Source organism: Leuresthes tenuis, unplaced genomic scaffold (assembly GCF_036924035.1).
Source record: "Leuresthes tenuis unplaced genomic scaffold, fLeuTen1.0.hap1 SCAF_7, whole genome shotgun sequence".
Lineage (NCBI taxonomy): Eukaryota > Metazoa > Chordata > Actinopteri > Atheriniformes > Atherinopsidae > Leuresthes > Leuresthes tenuis.
This window is the reverse complement of record NW_027325361.1, coordinates 8,168,885-8,191,404: the sequence shown is the minus strand read 5'-3', so window position 1 is coordinate 8,191,404 and position 22,520 is coordinate 8,168,885. Positions and strand designations below refer to the sequence as shown.

The 22,520-nt window shown below is 39.6% G+C and overlaps 1 protein-coding gene across 3 annotated transcripts; it reads right to left on the bottom strand.

Moving 5' to 3' along the window:
* Window positions 1-1,201: 1,201 nt before the first annotated feature.
* On the bottom strand, window positions 1,202-22,092 carry pgm1 (phosphoglucomutase 1). Of its 3 annotated transcripts, none has more exons than XM_072389100.1 (13): window positions 21,764-21,905; window positions 20,533-20,744; window positions 20,158-20,244; window positions 6,165-6,327; window positions 5,860-6,003; window positions 5,504-5,629; window positions 5,208-5,398; window positions 4,737-4,891; window positions 4,505-4,620; window positions 4,274-4,409; window positions 3,696-3,879; window positions 3,215-3,349; window positions 1,202-1,945 (listed from the first exon to the last, which is right to left on the bottom strand). In XM_072389100.1, the coding sequence occupies exons 1-13, from the start codon at window positions 21,888-21,890 to the stop codon at window positions 1,856-1,858; spliced, it is 1,866 nt and encodes a 621-aa protein (XP_072245201.1). In that variant the 5' UTR covers window positions 21,891-21,905; the 3' UTR covers window positions 1,202-1,855. The 3 variants fall into 3 exon arrangements, with proteins under 3 accessions (XP_072245201.1, XP_072245200.1, XP_072245199.1); XM_072389098.1 differs by lacking the exons at window positions 1,202-1,945; window positions 3,215-3,349; window positions 3,696-3,879; ... (5 more) ...; window positions 5,860-6,003; window positions 6,165-6,327 and adding exons at window positions 9,559-11,170; window positions 12,218-12,325; window positions 12,939-13,148; ... (5 more) ...; window positions 17,592-17,707; window positions 19,418-19,607 and having other exon boundaries at window positions 21,764-22,092; XM_072389099.1 differs by lacking the exons at window positions 20,158-20,244; window positions 20,533-20,744; window positions 21,764-21,905 and adding an exon at window positions 8,072-8,405.
* Between the last annotated feature and the right edge of the window lie 428 nt (window positions 22,093-22,520).

Genomic DNA, 22,520 nt, shown 5'->3' with positions numbered 1-22,520 from the left:
GATTACCTGATGTAATGACAGCCAATCCAAATACAGCCTGTGAGCTATTATGAGCCAAATGTTATGCATTGCACTATGTCAGCTTGACAGGGTTTGAACAATGCAGTATGAAAAAGTTTCCTCCCTGTTCAAGCTCCTCGAGGAATAAAGAGGAACTGTTTAGGGCAGTTATAGAGCCCAAATACCCAGTACTCTACCTTTGAAGACAAGCAATCTGACTTAAAAGCCTTATCTGAAATCGCAATTGAAACAAAGATAAAATATTTCACTTTTAATCAGATCTAGCTAGTTATGGTCAACAATGCCATGTGAAATATGTGTCTCAAAGCCTGTGGAAGTGAAATTACAGGAAATGTAAATTTGCCGTAATAGTTTGCTGTAACATACGGTCATCATACATCAAGTTCTTTATCTGCAAGAAAATCCAACATGATTTGCCAGTTAGTTTAAGCTAAGAAACAAAGAACTATTTGCCATGTCTTTTTGTGCAAACAGTTACATTTAGTGTTGACTAAAGTAATTGATGCTGACATATGTGGCAGAAATCTCTGTATAATGTGGCGACAGCAATTGAGGCCAATTTTCCATGATGTGCTCAGAAAAACACTGAGCATTCCCTGTGCTGCGACACTCCTGAGATTCCAACCTCACAACAAATTACATTTTGCCCCATTCACCTCCAAACATTGGAGTTCAACATCAGCTCATCTGAATGTCTTTAGATGGAGCTTGTGTGATCTCTGACCTCCTAACACTTTATAACTGTAATAATTCATCAGATTTACAGAGACTATTGCATTACACAAGATTTAGGGAGGAAGAGAATTAATCAGTATATACATTGTGTACCTCAGGAATGTCTTTGGACAGGCACTGACTTTTTCAAAGTGCTTGGCTGTTCTCCTGAAGGCTTGGCTCACTCACAGCCCAACAAGATCACTGCGTTTATCTAGAGTAATTTACCGCATGTACAAAAGCTATCATAGATACGACCGAACATCATCTTGTTTCCAGTTTCTGTAGAGAATGTTCAATTTTCTTAATCCCGGTCTATTCAAGCAATTACTGCTGCTTCAGACACCAGCTGGTTTCTTTTAGGGAAAGAAATATACAATATCTATACATATCTGTGTGACAAGAAACGTAAAAGCAATTAAAGTACAACCAGAAAATTGAAATAAATAAAATGGAACAACAGTCCTTTAATGTAAGGCTCTTTTATTCATGATGAGTGAGTTGGTTCTCAAGACTGTGTTTGAGAGGCTATCCTGGTAGTTTGGAATAACACAGAAGGTGAAGGCACCAGGTCATTGTGGGAGAAAGTGGAGGCAAAGGGGTGAAGTTGCCCGAAATAGCGGGTTAATGCTCAGTTTAGCAGTTTCTGCATTAAATGATATGTAGCTGTAACAGGTCGACTTAAAATACATGAAACACACTCAAGTCTGCTTTTTTTTTTTTTTCTAAACTCGTTTTCCCTAAATAAACACAAATTCTACCAAGGAGACAAAATTTCCAACAACTTTTCCAACATGTTCTACGTGAACATGCGACAGTATCTGTATGTCAAGCAGGAGCTCATAAAGGTGTTAAGATATTTAGCTGACGCTTCAAGCATTTTAAAACAGCTCAATGGCTCTTTGGAGTCTAGTGCTGAAAGATGGCAGTGAATACATTTATGCAAAATCAAGTGCTCCTCATGTACTTTCATTCTACATTTTGAGTTTCCCTTTTTCATCCAACTCTATTCTAAGGAGGGGCCAATAACCAGGGATAGGACAGCATTCAGGGGCAGCTTCATTCTAAAGAGAGTGGAGGTATCCTGTTGCTCATGAGTGGAGGCAGTGTGGCAGAGGAATCATGTGATCACAGTTGGGCCAGTACGGCCAGTCTTCTCTTGGAGCTGAGAGACCTTGAGGGCAATGTCTACCAGAGGAGCCAGCATCACCTGGTTAGAGAAAAAACACAAGGGAAAAAGAATCAGCACCATTTATACAAAATCTGCAAAACATGAGGCTTCTTATGGCCCCTTTGCTGTCTGTTAATAGAAGAGGTGCCAAGATATTTAATATAGAGTCTTAAGAGTTGAAAAATTCTTAAAGTATTAAAAAGTTAAATGAGCTTAGCATAAAGACTGAAAGAACAGAGAGAACAACTTGCGTTGCTGTGATTTAGGATGGAACCTCTAAGTAGCTGAGATCTGGTGCCATCTAGTGGTGATTTTGTAGACTGTAACCAACGTATTACTTATCTTACCCTTACCTCCCATTTATGAAACAGAAACTACTGGTTTGTTAATATTATTCAACTGAATTTACACTAGAACAATTACCTTATTGTCAGATCAGTATAATCTCCCTGTTTAAGTCTTTAATTTAAGTGAAGAGATATGAAAAAAGTTTAACATGTCAAGTGACTTAGACTGACATTAAATTTTGAATCCCTCTAGATTCAAAGACCAGCAAATGCACAAAAATATGTAGCCTTTTGGAGGAAGTAGCTCATGTATTCGCCTTTAAAAGTTACCAAATAAGGGTTAAATGCTACAGTCCAACTATTATGGTACAACCAGAGATCTACAAGATTAAGAACATCATTTTAAAGATATTTTACACCAAAAGAATATTACAATGTCCATAATTTGTGTTAATCAAATCTTCCTTCTGGTCAGCCAACTGAGCTATTAACCCCCTAGACATTTTTCTGTCAGGTAGATTGTAAAGCAATATGTTTCTGCTCATCACTTTATTCATGGTGGAAAACCTCTGAATCAGACAAAAGACTCTGGTAAAACTTTTAGTCAACACCTACTCCCCTCTTTTTTTGTCCAACATCAACTCCCTGTCCACACCAGTCAAAACTACTTTATGAAGTGTCAGGCTGGAATACACACTAAATTTTCCCCCAGTGTTAAATCTCCCTCTCCTCATACGGGCCCTGATAAGCTGTCACAACTCATGACTTGGCCAAATCTCTCTATCGTCATCTCCAACCCTGAATAACATCTCTACAACTTTTCTTTTGGACAGCTCCAACCAAAGCAAGTCCTGAATAGTGCACATGAGTCCAGTTTTGTGACTCTTAAGTAAACCCTTGATTGCTGTAAACTGTGGGGATGATGAGGTGAAACACTACATTGATTTTTAAATAATCCCATACAAAAACGTCTTTTTCTCACTGGATCCAGCCAGCTGGGATAACTTGTCATTGCCCTGACCTGTGGATCCTGATAAATCTTCTGGGGATCCTTCTCATAGCTGTCTATGTAGAGCCTGATGGTTGCTCCCGCACTGCCTGTACCGCTGAGACGGAAAATGATCCTAGAACCATCAGTGAAGATGATACGTAGCCCCTGAGAGAGTGAAAGAGAAGCAAGAACCCAAAGGCCATTAAGAAAAATCACAATATGCAGCAAGTGGAGAACATGTGGAAGTATCATCAATGAGGTGCTATTACTCATATTGTTACACAAAGACAGCAAAGGGATGACTTAAACAGGGATTTGGCCAATTTCTGAATTTTGTAATGAATATTAATATTTCAAATAAGGTGAGATCACACAAAAACATTAAGATTAAATTCCTTTCAAATATGAGTGTGAGCTAAATACTTTTGCAGGATATTGTCTAAATAATGGGCTGTGATGATGATGATGATGATGGTTGGAAGACAGAGCCACCATCTTGCAAGCTCCTTACCTGGTTTTTGGACACACTGCCATCTACAGGGTCTGTGTAGGCAAAATTGTCAGAAATAGCCACCTCATAAGTTTTATCACCCGACGAGAACTTCTTTCCTACAAAAGATGGCTCAAACATTTGTGTCTCCAGATTCTTGATCATCTTGTTGGCAGCATCTGAGTCAACCTCCTCATAGTCATACCTGGAATTGAAATTGGATGAGGTTGACACAAGAATATAATCTGCTTTCTACCAGGCATTAGACAGGTGGGGAATTTAGCTTATAAGATAACTGCTTTAACTTTCAGTTGAAGTGACAGGGGTAAAGAGAATCTTCCCTCAGCTACAAACAGAGGAAAAATATATGATTAAACCAACATACAGTGTCTGAATTGTCTCATGCGCTGCACTCTCTTTCTGGCCAGCGGATGATGGCAAAACACTTGTTGAAAACCCAACATTCCCACATCCTCTCAGGTTTTCTATACACTGCAACAATGATTTTTAAAATTTCATGCCACTAGCAACATGAAATTCTCCTCTTTTGGGACTCAAACTAACATTTCACAAATCTCACAACTGGCACCACTCCTGACCTAGTGAAGAAGTTCCTGCCAAACTTCTGCCAGTGATCCTTCATGATCTCCTCCACGCTCTGTTTCCTGGTGGCTAAGATTGATAACCATGCGAGCACAGCCCACAAGCCGTCCTTCTCACGGATATGGTCCGAGCCTGGTAGGTTAGCAGAGAGAGAAGAGGGGGTGAACAAGGACACCGTATTGTCTCACTGGAATCCAAACTACACAAAGCTGAAGATTAGCTCTCACCAGTGCCAAAGCTTTCCTCTCCACACAGTGAGAGTTTACCAGCATCCATCAGATTCCCAAAGAACTTCCAGCCAGTTGGTGTCTCGTATAGCTGCATCTTTAGAGCTTTGGCCACACTGGAAAAGATTAGGAGGTACATTAAACCTTAAAAGCAAAAATGGCTCTGTGACTGACTGAAATCAATCAAGTAAGAAAAATGCTAAATTATCCGTTGTGTTTGTGTGTTTTTTACTTGTCCAGAGCTCCGCTGGTGGGCATGCTGCGTGCCAGGCCTTTGACACCAGTCTTCTTGAAGTATGGGATGCTGGTGATGTTTGCAGCGATGACGGCCACAGAATCGGAGGGATTCACAAAGAATCCATGTTTACCCAGCACCATGTTGCGGTCCTGAACAGTCGGGAAAAACACGGCACAGCAAAATCAGGATGAATGACCACCAACAGCACACACTTCCTGAGCTGTGGCAACAATTTGTTTGCATTTTAAAAGGCAGCAGGACAGTTCAGTGCTGGTTCTTCTGAAAATGCTACTATTCATACAGCAGATGCTGACTTACTTGGGATTTTTCTACCAATAGGATTTAAAAATCCTAAACGAAGACATCTCTGTGAAATTATTTCTCACAATTCATTGTGAGCAAAAGAATGACAGATAACCAAATATAGGCAACAGATTTTCTTCTTTTTTTAATCATATTACTTACACCATCACCATCAAAGGCGGCTCCAAAGTCATATTCTCCACCTTTCATGGTGTTGACCAGGTCAGCAGCATAGGTCAAGTTGGGGTCAGGGTGGTGGCCACCAAAGTCTTCCTTGGGGACACAGTTGACTGCTGAGTTGGCAGGAGAACCCAGCTCTTCACACACTATCTTCTTAACATAAGGACCAACCACTAGAGGGGGAAAGAGTGTCATTAAAAAAAAGAAGCCGTTGCATTTCAGACACTCAAAGAAAGACCAACTGCACCCTGTTACTCCTGGTGTGGCCGGTTTCATACCTCCATGCATAGCATCCAGTCGGACATTAATGTGATTGGCTCCAGAGAGAAGATCCTTCAGAGCAGGAAAGTCAAAGATACTCCTTAACATCTCAGCATAGGCTTCAACTGAGTCCACCATCTCCACTGAGACAAAGCCAGTTAAAAAGCACATTTCAGACCAAGGTAGGTGTAAAGATGTGGACATTTGCCAGACTAGTCTTCAGATAACAAAAGATGTGATCGAATCAATCTTTCAAATGACCAGGTCGAGTTTAAAAGTAGCGATTTGACATGAAGACGTGCATATTTTTAATCACATTTTATGCTGTTGGTATTACGACAATAAACTGTTTATAAAAATTATTTTTCTTTACCTGTGAAAGGCTTGAAAGTGTCCACTTCAAAGGTCTGCTTGCCAATCTTGGACAGATCCACTTTGAGCTCTGGGCAGATGTGATACTCCTGCAGGCTTTTGCTGACCTCAAATATTTTGTTTGTGATGCCCTCAGGAGCAGGTCCTGTGGACAAAGTAAAGATGCGGTGAGGAGCTGTGGACTGACTGATGTACTGGGTCAAATACATACGAAAAGCCTAAAAACAAGTGAAAAGACACCACGCATCATTTTCTTAGCCAATTGAAATGCAGGGACTGGAACTTTTGAGTCCAAATTCTTCTCACCTCCACTGGAAATGTTGTACTTAATACCAAAATCTCCATTGGGGCCTCCTGGGTTGTGGCTGGCTGTGAGGATGATACCACCCACTGCCTTCATCTTGCGGATCACACAGGAAACTGCTGGGGTGGACATAATGCCATTCTGACCAATTACAAGGTGATTAATCTAGAGCCAAAAAAAAGAAGACATTTCTGCACATGAACAAATCAATGCACACAATATATACACACTCTGAGCAAAGAAAAAAGAGAATATACCAAGGGAACAAAAAATTAAGTGTTTGACTTGAGGTATAGGAACATGCAATATGGGGCCTGCATATATAAAGACAGTTTTACAGTGAATAATCATATCATTTGACAAACCCTGGCCTGAATCAATTCATTGATTCAATTCCTCAGGATAAGAATCCCAAAAAACAGAGTGCAAGTTGTGACTGACATACAAACACAATGTTGTGATTGCCTACACTGTCATATTAATGCAGATACACCAAAAATCATAGTTTTTTTTTTTTAACGCCACAAACAAACAAACAAAGAGTCTCACAGCTCTGCTTGTGTACAAATCTCTTCATGGTCTAGCGCCAAAGTACATCTCTGACATGTTAGAGCCATATGAACCAACTCGGACTCTGAGAACCTCAGTTTTAGGGGCTTTAGGAGTTCTGGAAAGGAGGTTATCCAAAAATCGCATTGAACCTTCGCCCTTTTTAGGGTTGTAACCACTATCTCCATCTTAGTTTCTTTCGTGTAAACAATGGGGCCTCTGTGTTTGCAGCCAAGTCAATAATACCGACGATTTCTTAACCCTTACCCAAAATTGCAAAAACAACCCAAAAACGACTTTCCTGAGCAAGTTAAACCTACTGGCATAATTTACGAATCCTGTATGTAGCAATGCTGCTTTGCACCATCCGCGACTGAGGCAGAGTAGCCATCTCATGAGAGAGAAGGTTCCATTCAGTGTGGACATGTCTGCAGTGTCACAACCTGACCCAGAGCATCGATCGCTTAAATGATAGAAAATCCCACTTAAAAGCAAATATATTGAATGTCAGTCATGCATCTCTGCAAGTTACCGTGCGGCTTCTACCAAAGCTACAGACATTTGCAGGGCAACGTGACTGGCCAGACGGCCAGAGCAGTGCACGATAAAGCCCAAGACTGTCTGAGAGAACCCCAAAATGGCCATAAAACAACGCTGCAGCAGAACAGTCTCCAGCGTGTTTAAATGTCAAAGGTTAGCGGTTGATAAGCATGTGGACTCCTTCGTGCACTTGATACCAAAGATCACCGCGGTCTGTACTTTGCTGCATGCACGATACCCAACGAGACTCGTAAAGTAGTTTTCCACCAACACAGACAAAACGTTGATCGTGCCATGATGAAAACATGGCAAGTGATGGCAGGAATGTCACCCTCGCTCCAACAGACCGTCTGCTACTACAATGAGATTGCAAGAACATGTGAAAGTAGTTAGCTAACAGCAGTGAAACTATTTTATCGCATGAATAGGACCAACAAGTACCAGCTTGTTAAAACGGAGCTGGTTTAAGGGTTGGAGCCCTTGCTAAAAACCTAAAGGAAATTAAATTAACCAAATAGATTTTAGCAGTAATGATGACGTAAGAAATGTCATCACACATGACATTTTCAGATAGTTTGAGCTCTGTTGGTAGAGCTAGGCTGTTATTATCGCTAATAGTAAGCTATTAAAGTGCCTCAACCTCTCCCCTGGTAGCTAACATCAACTAGCAGCACAGCTTATGGTATATAGATCATTAAAGTTGATAAACTAGTCGGTTTCCTCGACATACACTTACTACGTAGCATGCTATTCATAAGCACTGATCTAGCTACACCCACTTGTCAAACAACACTGGTGTACATTAGCTTCTCCAACTGACCCCATTGGCAGCTGCAATTTGAACGATCAACTGAATCGCGTCTTTCATGAAAAACCTTCCATCTCCTCCCACCACCAGAGTGGCCGCCTGGCGCTCGGCAGGGTCGATGACAGAAATAGTGCTCTGGATGAAGTTTTCCGCATAGTGCTGGTTCTGCTGAAACACAGTCACCCTCTTCCTCAAACCGCTCGTCCCAGGCTTCTGGTCCGTGTACGGCTTGGTTTTCACTGTTGTGATTTTCACCATTTTTAACCCCCAGGAAGCACCCCGTGTGATCCGCAGTGTGGTCCGTCAAGGAGGCGACTGCAGCAGCGGCGCTGCTGCACGTACACGCCGAACAACTCCCCCTCACACACCCGCCCTCACCGTTTAAAGGGCAAGCAGGGACCCGGAGGATTTCTTGACACTCTGAAGCAAGATACTGTTTATGTTGGGTACATAATTGTACTGTAGCCTCCAGCAACTTTGACTCCATTCTTGGTCATTAGTAAAAGCAGAACTGGCTTTGTGTTGTCTCAAATATAGCATATGAAAACGAATAAAACAGGAATGATCAGTAGACTTTAGCCAACATGAGTTATTCCTGATTACCTGTTTTTTATTAACTGTCTTGTAATGATGCAGGTGTTCATTTAAAACTTTTAATGAATTTAGCTTGTGGTCAAAAAGGTGTCAAGTGTATAATTATGAGAGAAATGTTGTAATCTTTGGAAACAATGGAAATATTCCAGGATATTCCCTCTATATTCATGTTTGAAACAAAGTTGTAACATGAGGTCCCCCTAGGTTTTAAAATCCCACTCTCACAGAAACAATAAAATGGAGAAAGAGACAGAAGACAGGAGCTGGTCCAAATTGTACTTAACATTATTTTTTTATTAGAAGCTCCTGTGTCTTCATAGAGCCATTATAGTTAAGTACAACCCAACAGTGACCTTTTAGAAATGCAGGAACAACAACAACAATAATAATAATAATAATGTTAATATTTTGTTTCAGATTTAATTGAAGCTTGACAAAACCGGGGTTCCTTTAGGGTGGAGTAATATGCATACAAGGGTCAGTGATAGCAAGACTCCTTACAAAAGAAACTTACAAACAGAAAAGTAATTAAAGAATCAAATGAAAACATCTCAAGTTTAGCAAAATTATGCAAGAAAGATTCAGAAGGATGTTTATATAGAGCAACAATTTGTTTCAGTTATAAAAGGTGAACTTTGCAGGGAGAATGTTGGGACAGTCCAGTTCAGTTCTGGCCTGTTGCATCACAGTGTGTTTGATCATCAGCAAGTTTACCATCAGACATGTTGTTGAGAAAGTGCCTTTGTGTGTGTGGAAGTTGCTCAACTACAAGAGCAACTCCCTCACTTTTAAAATAGTTGTCAAACCAGCCTCTTCCAAATGATTCCTTATTCACAGTCTTGCCAGAGTAAATGGCAAATCAGTTTAATTTCACAATTAATGAACTCACTCTTCTAGCATCAAAATGATTTTATGAATAACAAAGTAGAGGTTTAATCTGGTACAAAACTCTGCAAACAAAACGCAATCAGTCAAGTGACACTACTGGGTTGGGAAAAGAAGAGCAGTCGAGGCTCAGGACATTAAATACACCTCATACGCCATGTGACATTTAGGTAGCTGGCTCTACTGTTTCAGCAGTGAAAGTCAAAGGGCAGATAATGGCCCGAGAGATATAAATAGGGGGTCACGACCGTACTCAACTGGAAAGTCCAAGGGCAAGTAAAGTTTAGACCTGACTGCAATGCAAAGGAATGCATATGATTGCCAACCCAAATCCTGACACCCCCAAATAAAAAATTTGGAGACTAATAGCTGCGCATATATTTCACGCAGTGCTGACATGGTCCTAAAGTAAAATAAGAAGTTGCCTACAATGTAAAAAAGCATGCGACATAGTTTGTATGATCTGGTTCACAGGCCCAAAGTCTTATTGTTTGACACCAACTTCTATTTTATTGTGAAGCAAGAGCTAACTACATGCCAACTTTTTGGCATTCTCACATATCCAACGGTACAGTTTGATATGTGATTTATTCAGATGCTCTCTGCTCTATCTCACTTTAGTCTTCTGGCATGCCAATGTAGCAAATAATTTAAACCCGATGTTGAAGTTACCATTCTTTTTCTCTTATCTGAATCATTTACTGCGAATCAGCACTTTCCTTAATCCAAAATAGTACAAATCTGTTGTGGGGACTTTCCAGAAGATCAAATAGTTATCCACATGATTGCATGGGCTTGATAATACAGTGAAACAGCCAGTTTGGGAGAGATCAGAAAAAAAGATTTTGATGCTGAGGCATTAATAATGAGCTCGAGTCAAAACTGTAAATCAACAAGCAACAAGTAAGTCGAAGAAAGTCTGTGAGAGCAATATTGGCTTAAATATATTTACATGAGATGAGTATCATATCGTTTTCAACTTAAAGAATGTAAAAAAAAAGTAGAAAAAAGTAGGCACTGATCACAATAAGATAGCTGTATGTTGTACCACAAAAAAAAAAAAAACCTATCATTTGAACGATAGTGTCATAATAGCAATTGAACTCCTGATCTAAACATCTTGTGAATTTAAAGCAATCATCGTCAAAGTATCAAAGGCACATTCAAGCAGGAGTAAATGAGGACAACGCAGCAACAGAAGGAGAGCACAACTGTTCAGCAAGAGGAAAACAACACTGTCTCCTCTATGAACTAAACTTTGCGCAACGTCAATCAAATTCCTTCATCTTAAGCTGATAAAGCTGTCAGAAATGTAACAACAGGCAGAGGTTCTTGGTTCTAACAAATGAAGCGCAAGTAACCAGCTCCACTGACTAAATGAAATATTGCAATGATCTGTCAATTAAACAACAATAATTCAAACTGAAATATTCAAGTTTATAATATCTACATTCATAGAATAACAATAGAACATGCTATAATCCCTCTTTTACCACATGTAAAACATTCACGATCAGTGTCTAATATAACACCTGCTCCGGAGGTACAACTTTATGTGTTGGGTAGTATGGTCTCCGTGCAGTTATATGTCCAGTCCTGCTTCTCACTGATGGGAAGTACATGTTGACACACCTAGAGGAAAAATATTCATGTTTGCATTGTCATCCAAGATGTCAAATAATCATTCAGTGTCACTAGATTTATGAGTGGAGACATCAAGTCTGGTATTGTTTTTGCCTTGTATGTGTGCCATCATGGCAAAATGTGCCCCAGGTGACACTTACTGCAGCAAAACCTGCCACAGAGCACAATTCTTACTACAGAAAGTAGTTTAGTGGTTAAAGTCAGTCTGCAACTAGACGTCATGGTGAAAGTATTGCAACGTTTAAGACGAGGATGCTTTTGGATTTGAATGTGGCAGAGAGGAAAGCTCGAAAATCTTGAAAAAATACAACTTGAAAATCCGTAATGCCATTATGCTAACAAAATCTTAGACACTGTGGAAAATATATGTGCATCCACAATCTATGTGTGTGTGTGCGTCTGTGACTGTTTATCCAAACTTCTTCAAAGCAGATGTAATGTACTGACTTTGAAGCCCTTTGAAAAAGTAGTTCTGATATTTGGCTGAAAATATAGGAACTCATTTTTCATTCTACTTTTACAAAAACATATGAGCTGCGAGTGAGGGAGTCAGGGAACATCTGTAAACTGTAGCAGTACCATCCCCCACCACAAGTAAGCTGACAAACTACTGGAAATTTGTGTTACACACTGAATATATTGTGCACACATTGGTCTTTGGTGGTAAATTAAATTCAAGCTATAATAAAAGGCACGTTTCCATTTGACTATTAAGCTAACTATCTTTATTCTTTTTACTATAGTGTGAATGTCAGTCCCACACAGCAAAACTGTGAGTGTGAATTCTCCTGCAGACAGGTAAATTGATCCATGTCTTCTCTTTCTGTGTGTGTGTTGTTGTGGTCAGTGTCAGAGCCAAGTGTTCTGGCTGTTAAACAAACCGTGTCCACTCTTTCCCATTCTTTGACACAGGCCTGAAAGCTGGTTAAACCCTTTCTAATTGCTCTCAAAGGCCAAATGTTAATGGGTTTAGCATTTTATTATCGTTGTATAAAGGGCATTGTATAAAAACAGTGTTCTTATAAAAGGGTTTACCATCTTAGTCCTGGCTGGCACTTCTACAGCAAACACAGTCAAGCCTCTGCTGCTGCAACAGTTCCTGCTCTGCTCGTTGTTTACATGAACGGTCACTTTCTGATTGGTCTGAAAAACAAAGAGAAATGGTCTGATTGGTCTGAAAAACAAAGAGAAATGGTCTGATTGGTCTGAAAAACAAAGAGAAATGGTCTGATTATATCACTTGAAATGAGTGAAAATACAGACTTTGTTTTTTAACAGCTAAAAAAACAGAAGGATGAATAATCTGATGAGGACACAAAAATACTCTTTATGAAAAAAACTAAACAAACAGAAACCAGCTACGGGGTAAGAGAAAAATAAGTCAAGATAAGCAGGTTAAATGTTTTCACTGTTATGGAGTTCCTTTGTATCACTATGTCATTCTCTCAGAGTAGCTCCAGTTGCCAAGAGATCGGATATCCTTGTTGCATATCAATGGCAATTAAATGAATGGTCTCTGGCCGCCACAGACTGTAGTAGTTGACTGGACTGAGACTTAGCGTTTAGGTCTTGGAAAGTGTTTCACTTATCCTTACTGACTTCTTTTCAATGGCCATCAGGATTCAGAGCTTATTAAAAATCCTACAAATACAGGATTATATGGAATCAGTGATGCTACATGGACTTGTGCAACATTTCCCAAAGTAAGAACCCTCACTGCACAGTCAGATCATTTCAAACTAGGTTTGAAGTCTACCTTGTTGGCAATGAGGGAGGAAATCCTGTGCTCTCCTCTGTAGGTGTAAATGAAGACATTGTCATGCCCTCTCAGTGCTTTGGCCCCTGTTCGAGCTGTGATGGATTTCTGGATGGCCTGGTTCAGGAGCTTGGGTCCAGAGTCCATAATGAGTGGCTGCATGGATGGCTGAGTGGCTTCACAGTACACATCTACCTGGAATGGACACGTCTGACGGAGCGGGAAGGAAAGTTCCATCATTTAGTAAAAGGAAGCGTATTTGAGTTGAGTTACATCATACCAAAACTGAAGCTTGTATGTTTTCTAAGTGAAACCAGATGTCCTAACCCACCTCTACCAGTTCCAGCACACGGTTGTAGCCCATGGCTTCCAGGGTGACCCACAGATCTGCAGGATCTCCATCTTTCTCTGTGGCCTCCATCAGGTTCAGCTCCATGAAACCCTGTCGTGTTAGCTGGTTCTTTCTCATATCAAAGTTTTCTGCCCCCATAAAACAACTTGTGAGTTTTAATGGGTCATTCACATTCATTTCATAATACATTAGAATTGAGAAAACAACTTTCATGTGATGATTACCTTTGCACACAGCCCAAGCATCTTTGTCACACTTCTCTCCACTCGTCCTCAGCTCAAAGAAATTGTATTCCTCCAGACTGAGCAAACCATTTCCATCCAAGTCTATTATGTCGAAGATCTCAGACAGCACCTCCCTGTGGCAGAGACAAAATATTACAGATACATGCCAGCACGGCGCTTTGGTCCATTCCTCTGCCTCTCTACAACACATCACATGTATCCATAAAGTCAGACTTTTATTCGACCACTGTGGTAGCGACAAAGCTTGTGAAGTAAGGCAAACTTTTATCCAGGCCTTGATGTACATTTAGTGACATCTGGTAAACCTTTGTTATCAGTTGTTTCTGGATCAAACCAGGCTCACCTTAGCTCCCTGGTAAGATCTAGTTCTCCAGTGTCAGTCCTGTAGACTAGTTCCACAGGTTTATTCGAAAGGCTCTTTTTGCTTCGTTTCTTCAGTCTACAACCACTGGTGAAGGGAAGCAGGTGGTACGTCCCTGCCTTTAATTCTCCTCTCCAAGAATACTTCTGCAGGAACAAAAGGGTTGGATGGTAAATTAACCCAGGAAATAAATCTCCTGGAAGATACAGAAGAACAATCAAGTTTCACAGTTATTATGTTAGAAATTGCTTCATCTTTTATAATCAGGGCTCCCTGGCAGATTGCCAGGAGACAAACATTTTCATCCTTTGACTTGGTAGCTTAACACATGTCATAATGTGCCTCTCTTTAGAAACACAAACATACTTCCTTGTCTTTTGATTCAGTGAAACACACTAAAGTTGAGTCCTCTTTGGTTTCACCAGCTGACAGGACGAAAAGAGCCATGTCCACTGCCATCCACAATGAAGACTTGTCTAAAAAAGAAGAGCAGGACAGTGGGAACATGTTTAGATTTTGACAGTTTACTAAATATACTTCTAAACTACATACGATTTCACACAATAAGAACAATACACATGTATGTAAATGTTTATTTTAAAGCTGAACATTCTGGCTTTATTAGACATACCTCACATTTATTTTTTTATGAGATTGATGTAACTGTTCTTTGGTAAAGACATATCAACTCAATGGCATGGCCTGCAAACAGTCTGGATCTGTCAAGTCTGCTGATCCCATATCTTTTGAAAGGTGTTGTACATCAATTCAATCTCTGTGATTGCGTGCTTCCATTTTATGAAATATACAGCACTCTCCTCATAAATTACCCTCCACTGAATGGGAACAAGGTCTGACCTGACGTAACATGATGTAAAGTACAACTAAATGGCACACAAAGGATTTCAGTCTTCTTTATCATCTCTTTGTTTCTAATTCACATTCTGAAACTGGAACAATACTTTATTTGGTGTCACAAACAGTGGTAAAACAATGGCACAACAGCAGTCCAGCAAGATAATGACCTTTTTGTCCATTTTTATCATCACATTTGATGCATATTTGAAATCAGACTAATAGTGCTTGAACAAACCAGGTCTGTGGCTGAGGCTCAGGGGTTGAATGGTCAGGTAGACATCGGTTGTCTGAGAGACATGGAGTTGGTACTGCAGAGAGCTGATACTTCCATCATCCTCTACAAAGAAGCATCCTTTCATGCAAATGTGCTGCCAGTCCTGAAACGGTGGGAAATATTTCTGCTTAATTAACAGAGCCTTTGCACTCATACAAACCAATGTAATGAGGCTAATAAACCAGGGAAACAACCAAAACCCAAACTAGGATGTTCTCTCATTCAAGGGCTTTAAAATCATGTTTAAAAAGTACATCTTGTTATGTGCATCTTAATATGTTACTCTATGTGCTGTCTTCATTCAGATCCTGGCACAATTACAACAAACATTTTCTTATTTGACAACAAAATGCATTTATTCATTCAACAGAAACCAAAACTAATCTGCAGTTCCTATTTAAAGGAGGATTGATCTTGTGACAGAGGAGGTATATTTTGGCATGAAAATGTGAATTTCACAGTTTCTCATAACAGTGACTCACTTGATGAACAGCAACTGGCATTGTGATAATTACCACTTCAGGGGACATATTCATTACTGCATGGTCAATGTCAGCTCAGAGGCGTGAAAGCACATGTTATACTCGTGCTAATCCAGAAGAGGGCAGAAGTGTCACACTGCGTTTCTGCTGCAGGCTGAAGTGAATCGCCCTCTTGGACCTGATATGGCAAATAGTCCATTTAACTTTGATAAATTCAGCATTTTCAATCTTGAGCAAGCGCTCATTCAGAACTGTCAAGGGGCTACTTTGGCAATATTTATGAATCCTGATATTTCTTTCATTTTGAAATCCTGTTGTTCCTGTGTCTGGCAGCACAACTAAAATGAGGTAATCATTTGAAACTGAACAGGAACATCAATGCAAGGAAGTTTTCATTCCCCTCATTGGAGACACATTAAATGAAAACACAGTTGATGTGGACACACAGAGAGAGGACATTGAGGCCCAAGTGAGTCTGGAATAGGCTATATATCCTTTTAGTGGATAAATAAATCACCAAGTTAAACAAAGAAAGTACCATAAAGTCGGAGCGTGGCACTCCTTTAGAGAAAAGCCATTTTCTCAAAGTATGGGAGAGGCATAAAAGATCAAACCATAACACTTCAGTGGTTTGTCCAGACAATATTAAATGAGGGAAATGCCATGGGCACCCATCCACTGCTTAAGGACATCAGAATTAATGCCCCCATAGAGAGAGGGTCAGCCTGCAGACTAATACAGGGGCTGTCACCCACTCCGGCCACAGGTCTGATTTACTGTTTCAGAGAGAGTCGTAGGACATACAGCCACACACGCACACACTTTCAATTTTCTTACTGCCTTTATCTATGCATAACAAATGCTAAGAACAAGTAAGAATAATCCTTCCCATGCAGATTTCTGCTCATGAAGGTATTTTCAAGTCACACAATGTGTGTTATAACTAAACATGTAAGCCTCCACTCACCACATCGCAATTATTAGCCCTGGGCAATACAGGAAACAATATGGTGAGCAGAAGTTTCCTCTGAGGTAATCTCTGGACGCACATTCTTTTACCTCAATGATGTCTGGCCCGTTTCATTCTCAACACCGCGCTTGGACCCTAGAGATGGAGCATGAGGCAGCTATATTTATGAAGTTATTTATTTACTTTGTTCCTTGCTGTAAAGCAAACCAGCCAGGGTTAAGCCAAAAAGACTGAAAACAAAGAGTGTGGGATCAATACAGTGCATGTCTATACATCCCGCGCCAAATCCGCCCATCAAAACCGCTGCACGACAGTGACACTGAGCGGATGCAAGGTCCCTCTTATGATGATGGGTTCCACACATAATACGACATACATAGATATGCAGTAATTCACAAACTGTTTAACTTTAAGATTGATAATACAGCATTTTCTTGATTAAGGATTATAAGCATGAACTGAGTTTTCAATCCTTGAATAATCATAAAGACATTTATTGACATGAACAATGTCTTTTCATTATCTTAGGGAAACAATCTTGATTCAAAGACACCATGCTTCGCTATGGCCATGTTACTGCAGCAGCACAGAAGCAACAAGCCGAACAACAGCTCGAGGGGGGGCCTTTCACATCTGTCGTGACAACTGTAGTTTGGGAGTAGAAGTATCCAGTTGGCTACATGTCTCTATATCCAACAGACTGCACCTTGAAGGCTTCATTTAAGTGGCTTGCCTCTGAGTTTTAGAGCCACTAGTTTTTAAAGTGAAAGTGGTTCTAGACCTGAGTTTTTGAAGGATTACTGAAAAATATCCATATTCAAATTCTATTAACGTAGAGCACAAATGACAAGTCAAACTTTCAAATGATAAACTGAGGAAAAAAAAAAAAGCATTGCCAATCATTTAGTTAGACAGTTAATCGTTTTGGTTGTCTAATGAAACAAAACTTTGCCTCCTTTGCCAAACTGCAGATTTTTAAAGGGTTTGTTGTTTTTGTCTGGAGCAGCAATGTTCCAAAGACTGAATAATTCACAGAAAAATAAAAAAGTTAAGAATGTAATAATGAAGAAGAAGAATTCGCTAGAAAGTCAAAATGACTTTAGGGGGTCACCTGTAAACCTGGAGGCTCTGGGATTTTGCCGGTCTTACTGCTGCTTATTGTGACTGAGTTCGACAGGGACGACCGTCTGCTGCGTGCAGAGGAAGGACGGGAGGATGACCGGCTGTCTAAGAGGAAACACAAACACACATGCACCCGTCAGAAACATGACACAAAATTTAGAAAATGCTTGATTTACGACTGATACATTAAGTGCAGCCCAAGCCTCCCTCCACCCAGTGTAAACACTTTCAAAAGAGAGATGAGATGCATGACATAACTCACACAGTAATCTGTTTTCTAAGAAGTCTATTACAAAGTTCAAGAAAGAACGGCTACTTTGCATTTGGGTTCCAAGAAAGTGTGAACTCAAGTTCAAGCTCCCTTTAATTAATTAGAGCAGCATTTTGAATAAAAAAAATGGCATAACAGCGCCCTTTCAAATCCATTATTGCGTGCAACTTTCTTCCTTAAACACTAATTGAAGCTAGAAAATATCAATTCACTAATGAGGGGCCTGATTGTTTCTAAGCCTGGGAAACCAGGAAGCAAAGTAATCTGACAGGCTTATAAGCAAATTACTGTGGCATAGAAACAAATAGACCCACTGCAATAGCATTTAATCATGGATCTATTCTATATTGATGGCAGTATTGTAATCAGGAGAACCAAAATGTTGCTCTTGTGTGAATTTGGACAAAGATGGACTGAAATGTGGGCTAAAAAAAAAGCTTTAGTGTGAATTTATCTTTAATGTTAAAGAGTATTATCTCTTCCTTCTTATGGAAATGATCTGAGAAAAACCATGAGGCAAACACCAAAAACATTATTTGTCTTATCAATTATTTGGAAAAAAAAATAAATCAGCTAAAAGCATCAAAGTCCAGTACCAGTAAAATGTGTATTCTCTTTTTTTGCAGACAAATGTGAGACCAAATGAAAAGTCAAAACAGTCTGTGAGCTCCAAGAATAACCAATTCCACATGTGCGATCATGCAGCATCGCATGTCAGAGCCTTGTTAAAATGTAACAGGTATAAATCAATACATGGGAGAGGCACAATAATGTGATAATCCCGACTACTATCTAGAAGCTCATTTGTTTTTGCAGCGGTGGGTGACTGGGCCTCTTCTCTAATCCCTCATCACCTCCCCAGTGAGAAATGGTGACATCCTCTGAATCAATAACAAGAACATGGACTGACCACTTAAATCAACCCCATTTATCATCTCACTGTGGGCATGTCCGTGGCTTCCTCATCCTGGAACTCAGTTCTTTAAAGCCTTTCTTCACCACTATGGTGTTAGAGCGAAAAAGTGGAGCTTTATGTCCACTTTAATGAGATAAGTGGCCAAAGTGGTACAGATTGCTCATGTCTGTTTCAAAAACTGACTTGACTGGATCCAAGTGGAACTAAAAGAAGACTTTTTTTGTGCAGACAGAGCTTTTGTCAATTGTGTAATGGCAGAAATGATTACCCATCTGAAAACACTTTGATGTCTCCTCCCTCCAAACAAGCTGACCTAATTGTGTGGCTATTATGATATATGGACTGCCATAGTGAGGTGATTTGTCATATTAGTGGTGAAAAATTGATCAATAACTGAGCTATTATTTATTCATCAAAACCAATCATAGAGGCATACCGGGGCACTGAGAGTGCATAGGTGTGCATCCAGACATGGAAACTTGGAATATACCTGATGTATGAATAAAAAAGACCACTTTGGACATTTAGTTACTGCCCCACAATGAGACTTTTTCATTAAAAACATACATACTCATCTGCTTCATATGTTGTCCCTTATGTTAGATAAGTCTAGTAGGCCTCAAGGTACCTTTCTTAAGTGTCGAGTCAGATTCTGCACCGTGAGTGGCCACCACTGCTGCTTCTGATAGCACAGAGCTCTTTGAAGGGCTGTATGACTGACTGCCAAAGTTCTGCTTCTTCAGCTTGGCATCGGCATCAAGCTTGTCCAAAGCAGCGCTCTGACACTGTTCCACTGTAGACACAAACAACCTACAGAACTGACAGCAACAGGGAAGCAGGATGAAGAGGATGAAACATGAGCAATGTTTTGGGCCAACCAGGGGGGGTAGAAATGATTATATTCTAGATGGAGAAAATGTTTAGACTAAACATCAAAACAAAGCTTTGCAAGAAACCACAGAGAGATATGAAATATTGTATCCTCAGCTGTACTGTTTTTGAAATGGTTCAGAGGAATGTTCTGTTGCAATAATTAACAATAAGGCTGGAAAAAGTTCAACTGCTGCCAGCGACCACTTTTGGTATAAATATACCACAATCCTCAATCCTTTTCAAAGGTTTTAGATAAAATATGAACTGCAGTGTAGTTTTGAATTTTACAGCATTATGTAAGTTGATCAAATAGATTTATTGTGTCAACACCTCACACACAAAGAGGAGAGAAATGTACTGGACATAAACTTTTTTTCCATTTTCTTTTTTCCATACTCTGGCACATGAGATTACCTGTATACATAGTAAATGTAGTATACACAGCAAAGTGGCGTTAGGATCAGTACAAATTACGTCACACTTTTATGCACTTACCTCTGCGTAGTCAAGTTTTCCATCTTTGTTGATGTCAGCTAAAGAGAAAACAGCATTCACTTCCTCAGTTGTCATTTTCTCTCCCCTCTGTAAGATTTCATACATTTAAAATTTAAAGAAACCTTAGAGACTAAAAAATATATCTACTTATCTTGAGCATGAGCTATTTACAGATTATTATCATTTCATCTTCAGGCAACTTCATCAGTGATGTCTTAAATTAGCCCCCTTTTGCTTCAAAAGTTACATTGGCTGGTTGAACTATGAAAGCAACCCTCAATTTATCTTAAAATAACAAGTAACAAAATTAAAATACTGAAACAGAACCCACTTCATAGCAAAATCTGTTTTATAGGAATATTTTAGTCTACTCACAGTGGTTAGAGCCTTCTCCAGTGCACTGTGTGAGATGTAGCCATCGCCATTTACATCCATCTTTTTGAAAGCTCTCATCAACTCTGCCTCCTCAGTTGCCCTCTCACACTTGAGAATCTCACAGAAGTCATCAAAGTTTAGTTTAGACGTTTTAGCATTCCAGTATTTACTGAGAGTGGCACGGGATGGGTTTCTCCCAGCCAGCTGGAGAACTGAATAAGAAAAAAGAAAAAAAATTCTTCAAGTAACAAAAGAAGGGGACCAGCAATAGCAGCACAGCACCTCCAAAACGACAAATTCACAGCAAAACCTTTGTCTCAGACATTTTGATTGAATAGAGTCATGGTATCCAAAAACACCCATGAAAATCCGAAAATATTGGTCTAGTGTTCTCTTATGCTTTTTTAAAGGACAATCAGAAATTGTTTAAATGTTTCCCTTCTATGCCAGTTCTTTACTTTCAAAGGACTTATGAGACAGAAGGAATTTTCTTAAGATACTAGAAAGTCTCCAATAGCTTTGAGGTAATAACAATAAACCTAAAGTTACTGCAAAGAAATTCAAAGCATCAATTGGTGCCGTTCACAGGGTGCACTCACTCAGAATCCGCACACTGTGGTACACTCTGTCCTGAATGACCAAAAAGGTTCAAAATTAGAACTGAAAGCCAACAAATGCACTGCGTCTTGTTGAATGTCTTTGGACTCCACACAACCAAGGTGGTTTCCTTCAGAATTTTGACAGTATTGCATGTCAAAGTTAAATAAAATCTTTACTACAAAACATTTGAGATATATTTGTACTTTCACAGGGTACTGTACTCTATGGTGGGGAAAAAAATAGAATAAAAATACACTCCAAATAGATGCTGAGCTGTTAACTAAAACAGCCCCCCTTCGACATTAAGTGTAGGCTTTTAGATTAGATTCATACTACTCCTTATACTGCTAAACATAAAAACTAATAGCAGTTAGGGTACTTCTGTGAAGAAAACGGACAAGGTTTTCTGTTAATCATTTATCTCTTATGTTACTGTACGCTAAATTCAGACATCATTGCAAGGATTTGAGCTGTAAACCCTTCAGTCTCACACCTTGTGTTTAAGCTGTATGTTATTAAAATAGCATGAGGATTAATTCTAACTTGGCAGTGTTTCTCTCTGAAGTTGATAAATGTGAGCCCTGTAGCGAGCTGGCTAAAAAATTAGCAAGTAAATAAACATTGCGCTTACCACGACATAACTGCTGTTTTGAAGCAATATTTGTCAAACTAGACCTGAATACAGCTAGGTACGCAGCTCTACACTGCATGTAGAAAGCCTCCTCCTCAGAAAGACGAGGTGACTCCTGAAAAGACATCCTTTGAAGAGTTGCTGAGATGGTCCTCAATCTGGTTGCCGTTAGCTTGTTCTTTTGAGCTTTTAGCAGAAAGAGAACAGACGATACCCTGACAGGACAACTACAACGAGCCCGAATAAGTCAAGTCCGCGCTGTATATTTCATCTGCATATTCGCATTAGCGTTTCCATTATCACATTTCGATCATAACGTTTCGATCGCTTGTCTGTTGCTAGGTAAACAAAAATCAACGGTACGCGCTAAATAGGACACGGAGGAAACAAATGTAAAAACGTTCCTGTCACTTTTTAAATAGTGTCATCCTGCCATTCCAGTGAGCATAAGGAATACGTTTTATGCTTGAAATCTACCCAAGGATGATTAAAAAGCATATTTTTCTTTCTATTATTTCCATGTTTTATTTAGTTGTTAATTTACTTATTTTTTTGGCTAGTCATTCAGAACTATGTATGTATATTGCCCAAAGTATTCGAGTATACCAAGGGCATGTGTTTGCTCGGCGACTACCTATGTTGATATGGCCCGTCTTAGACTCAAAAATACATTACTGAAATATTTAGAATTAACTTAGAAAAACATTTGCGTAACTGTGATATGCTACCCAATAACTTACTGCATTATAATTAACAC

What these genes read in the sequence shown, in the direction of transcription:
- pgm1 (XM_072389100.1), bottom strand. Translation starts at nt 21,890, where the DNA reads ATGTCTTTTCAGGAGTCACCTCGTCTTTCTGAGGAGGAGGCTTTCTAC. An exon ending in GCAGTGTGTCCAAAAACCAG is followed by an intron (nt 3,350 to 3,695) that starts GTAAGGAGCTTG and finishes TCACTCTCTCAG; the next exon opens with GGGCTACGTATCATCTTCAC. An exon ending in AGATTTATCAGGATCCACAG is followed by an intron (nt 1,946 to 3,214) that starts GTCAGGGCAATG and finishes TTCTCTAACCAG; the next exon opens with GTGATGCTGGCTCCTCTGGT.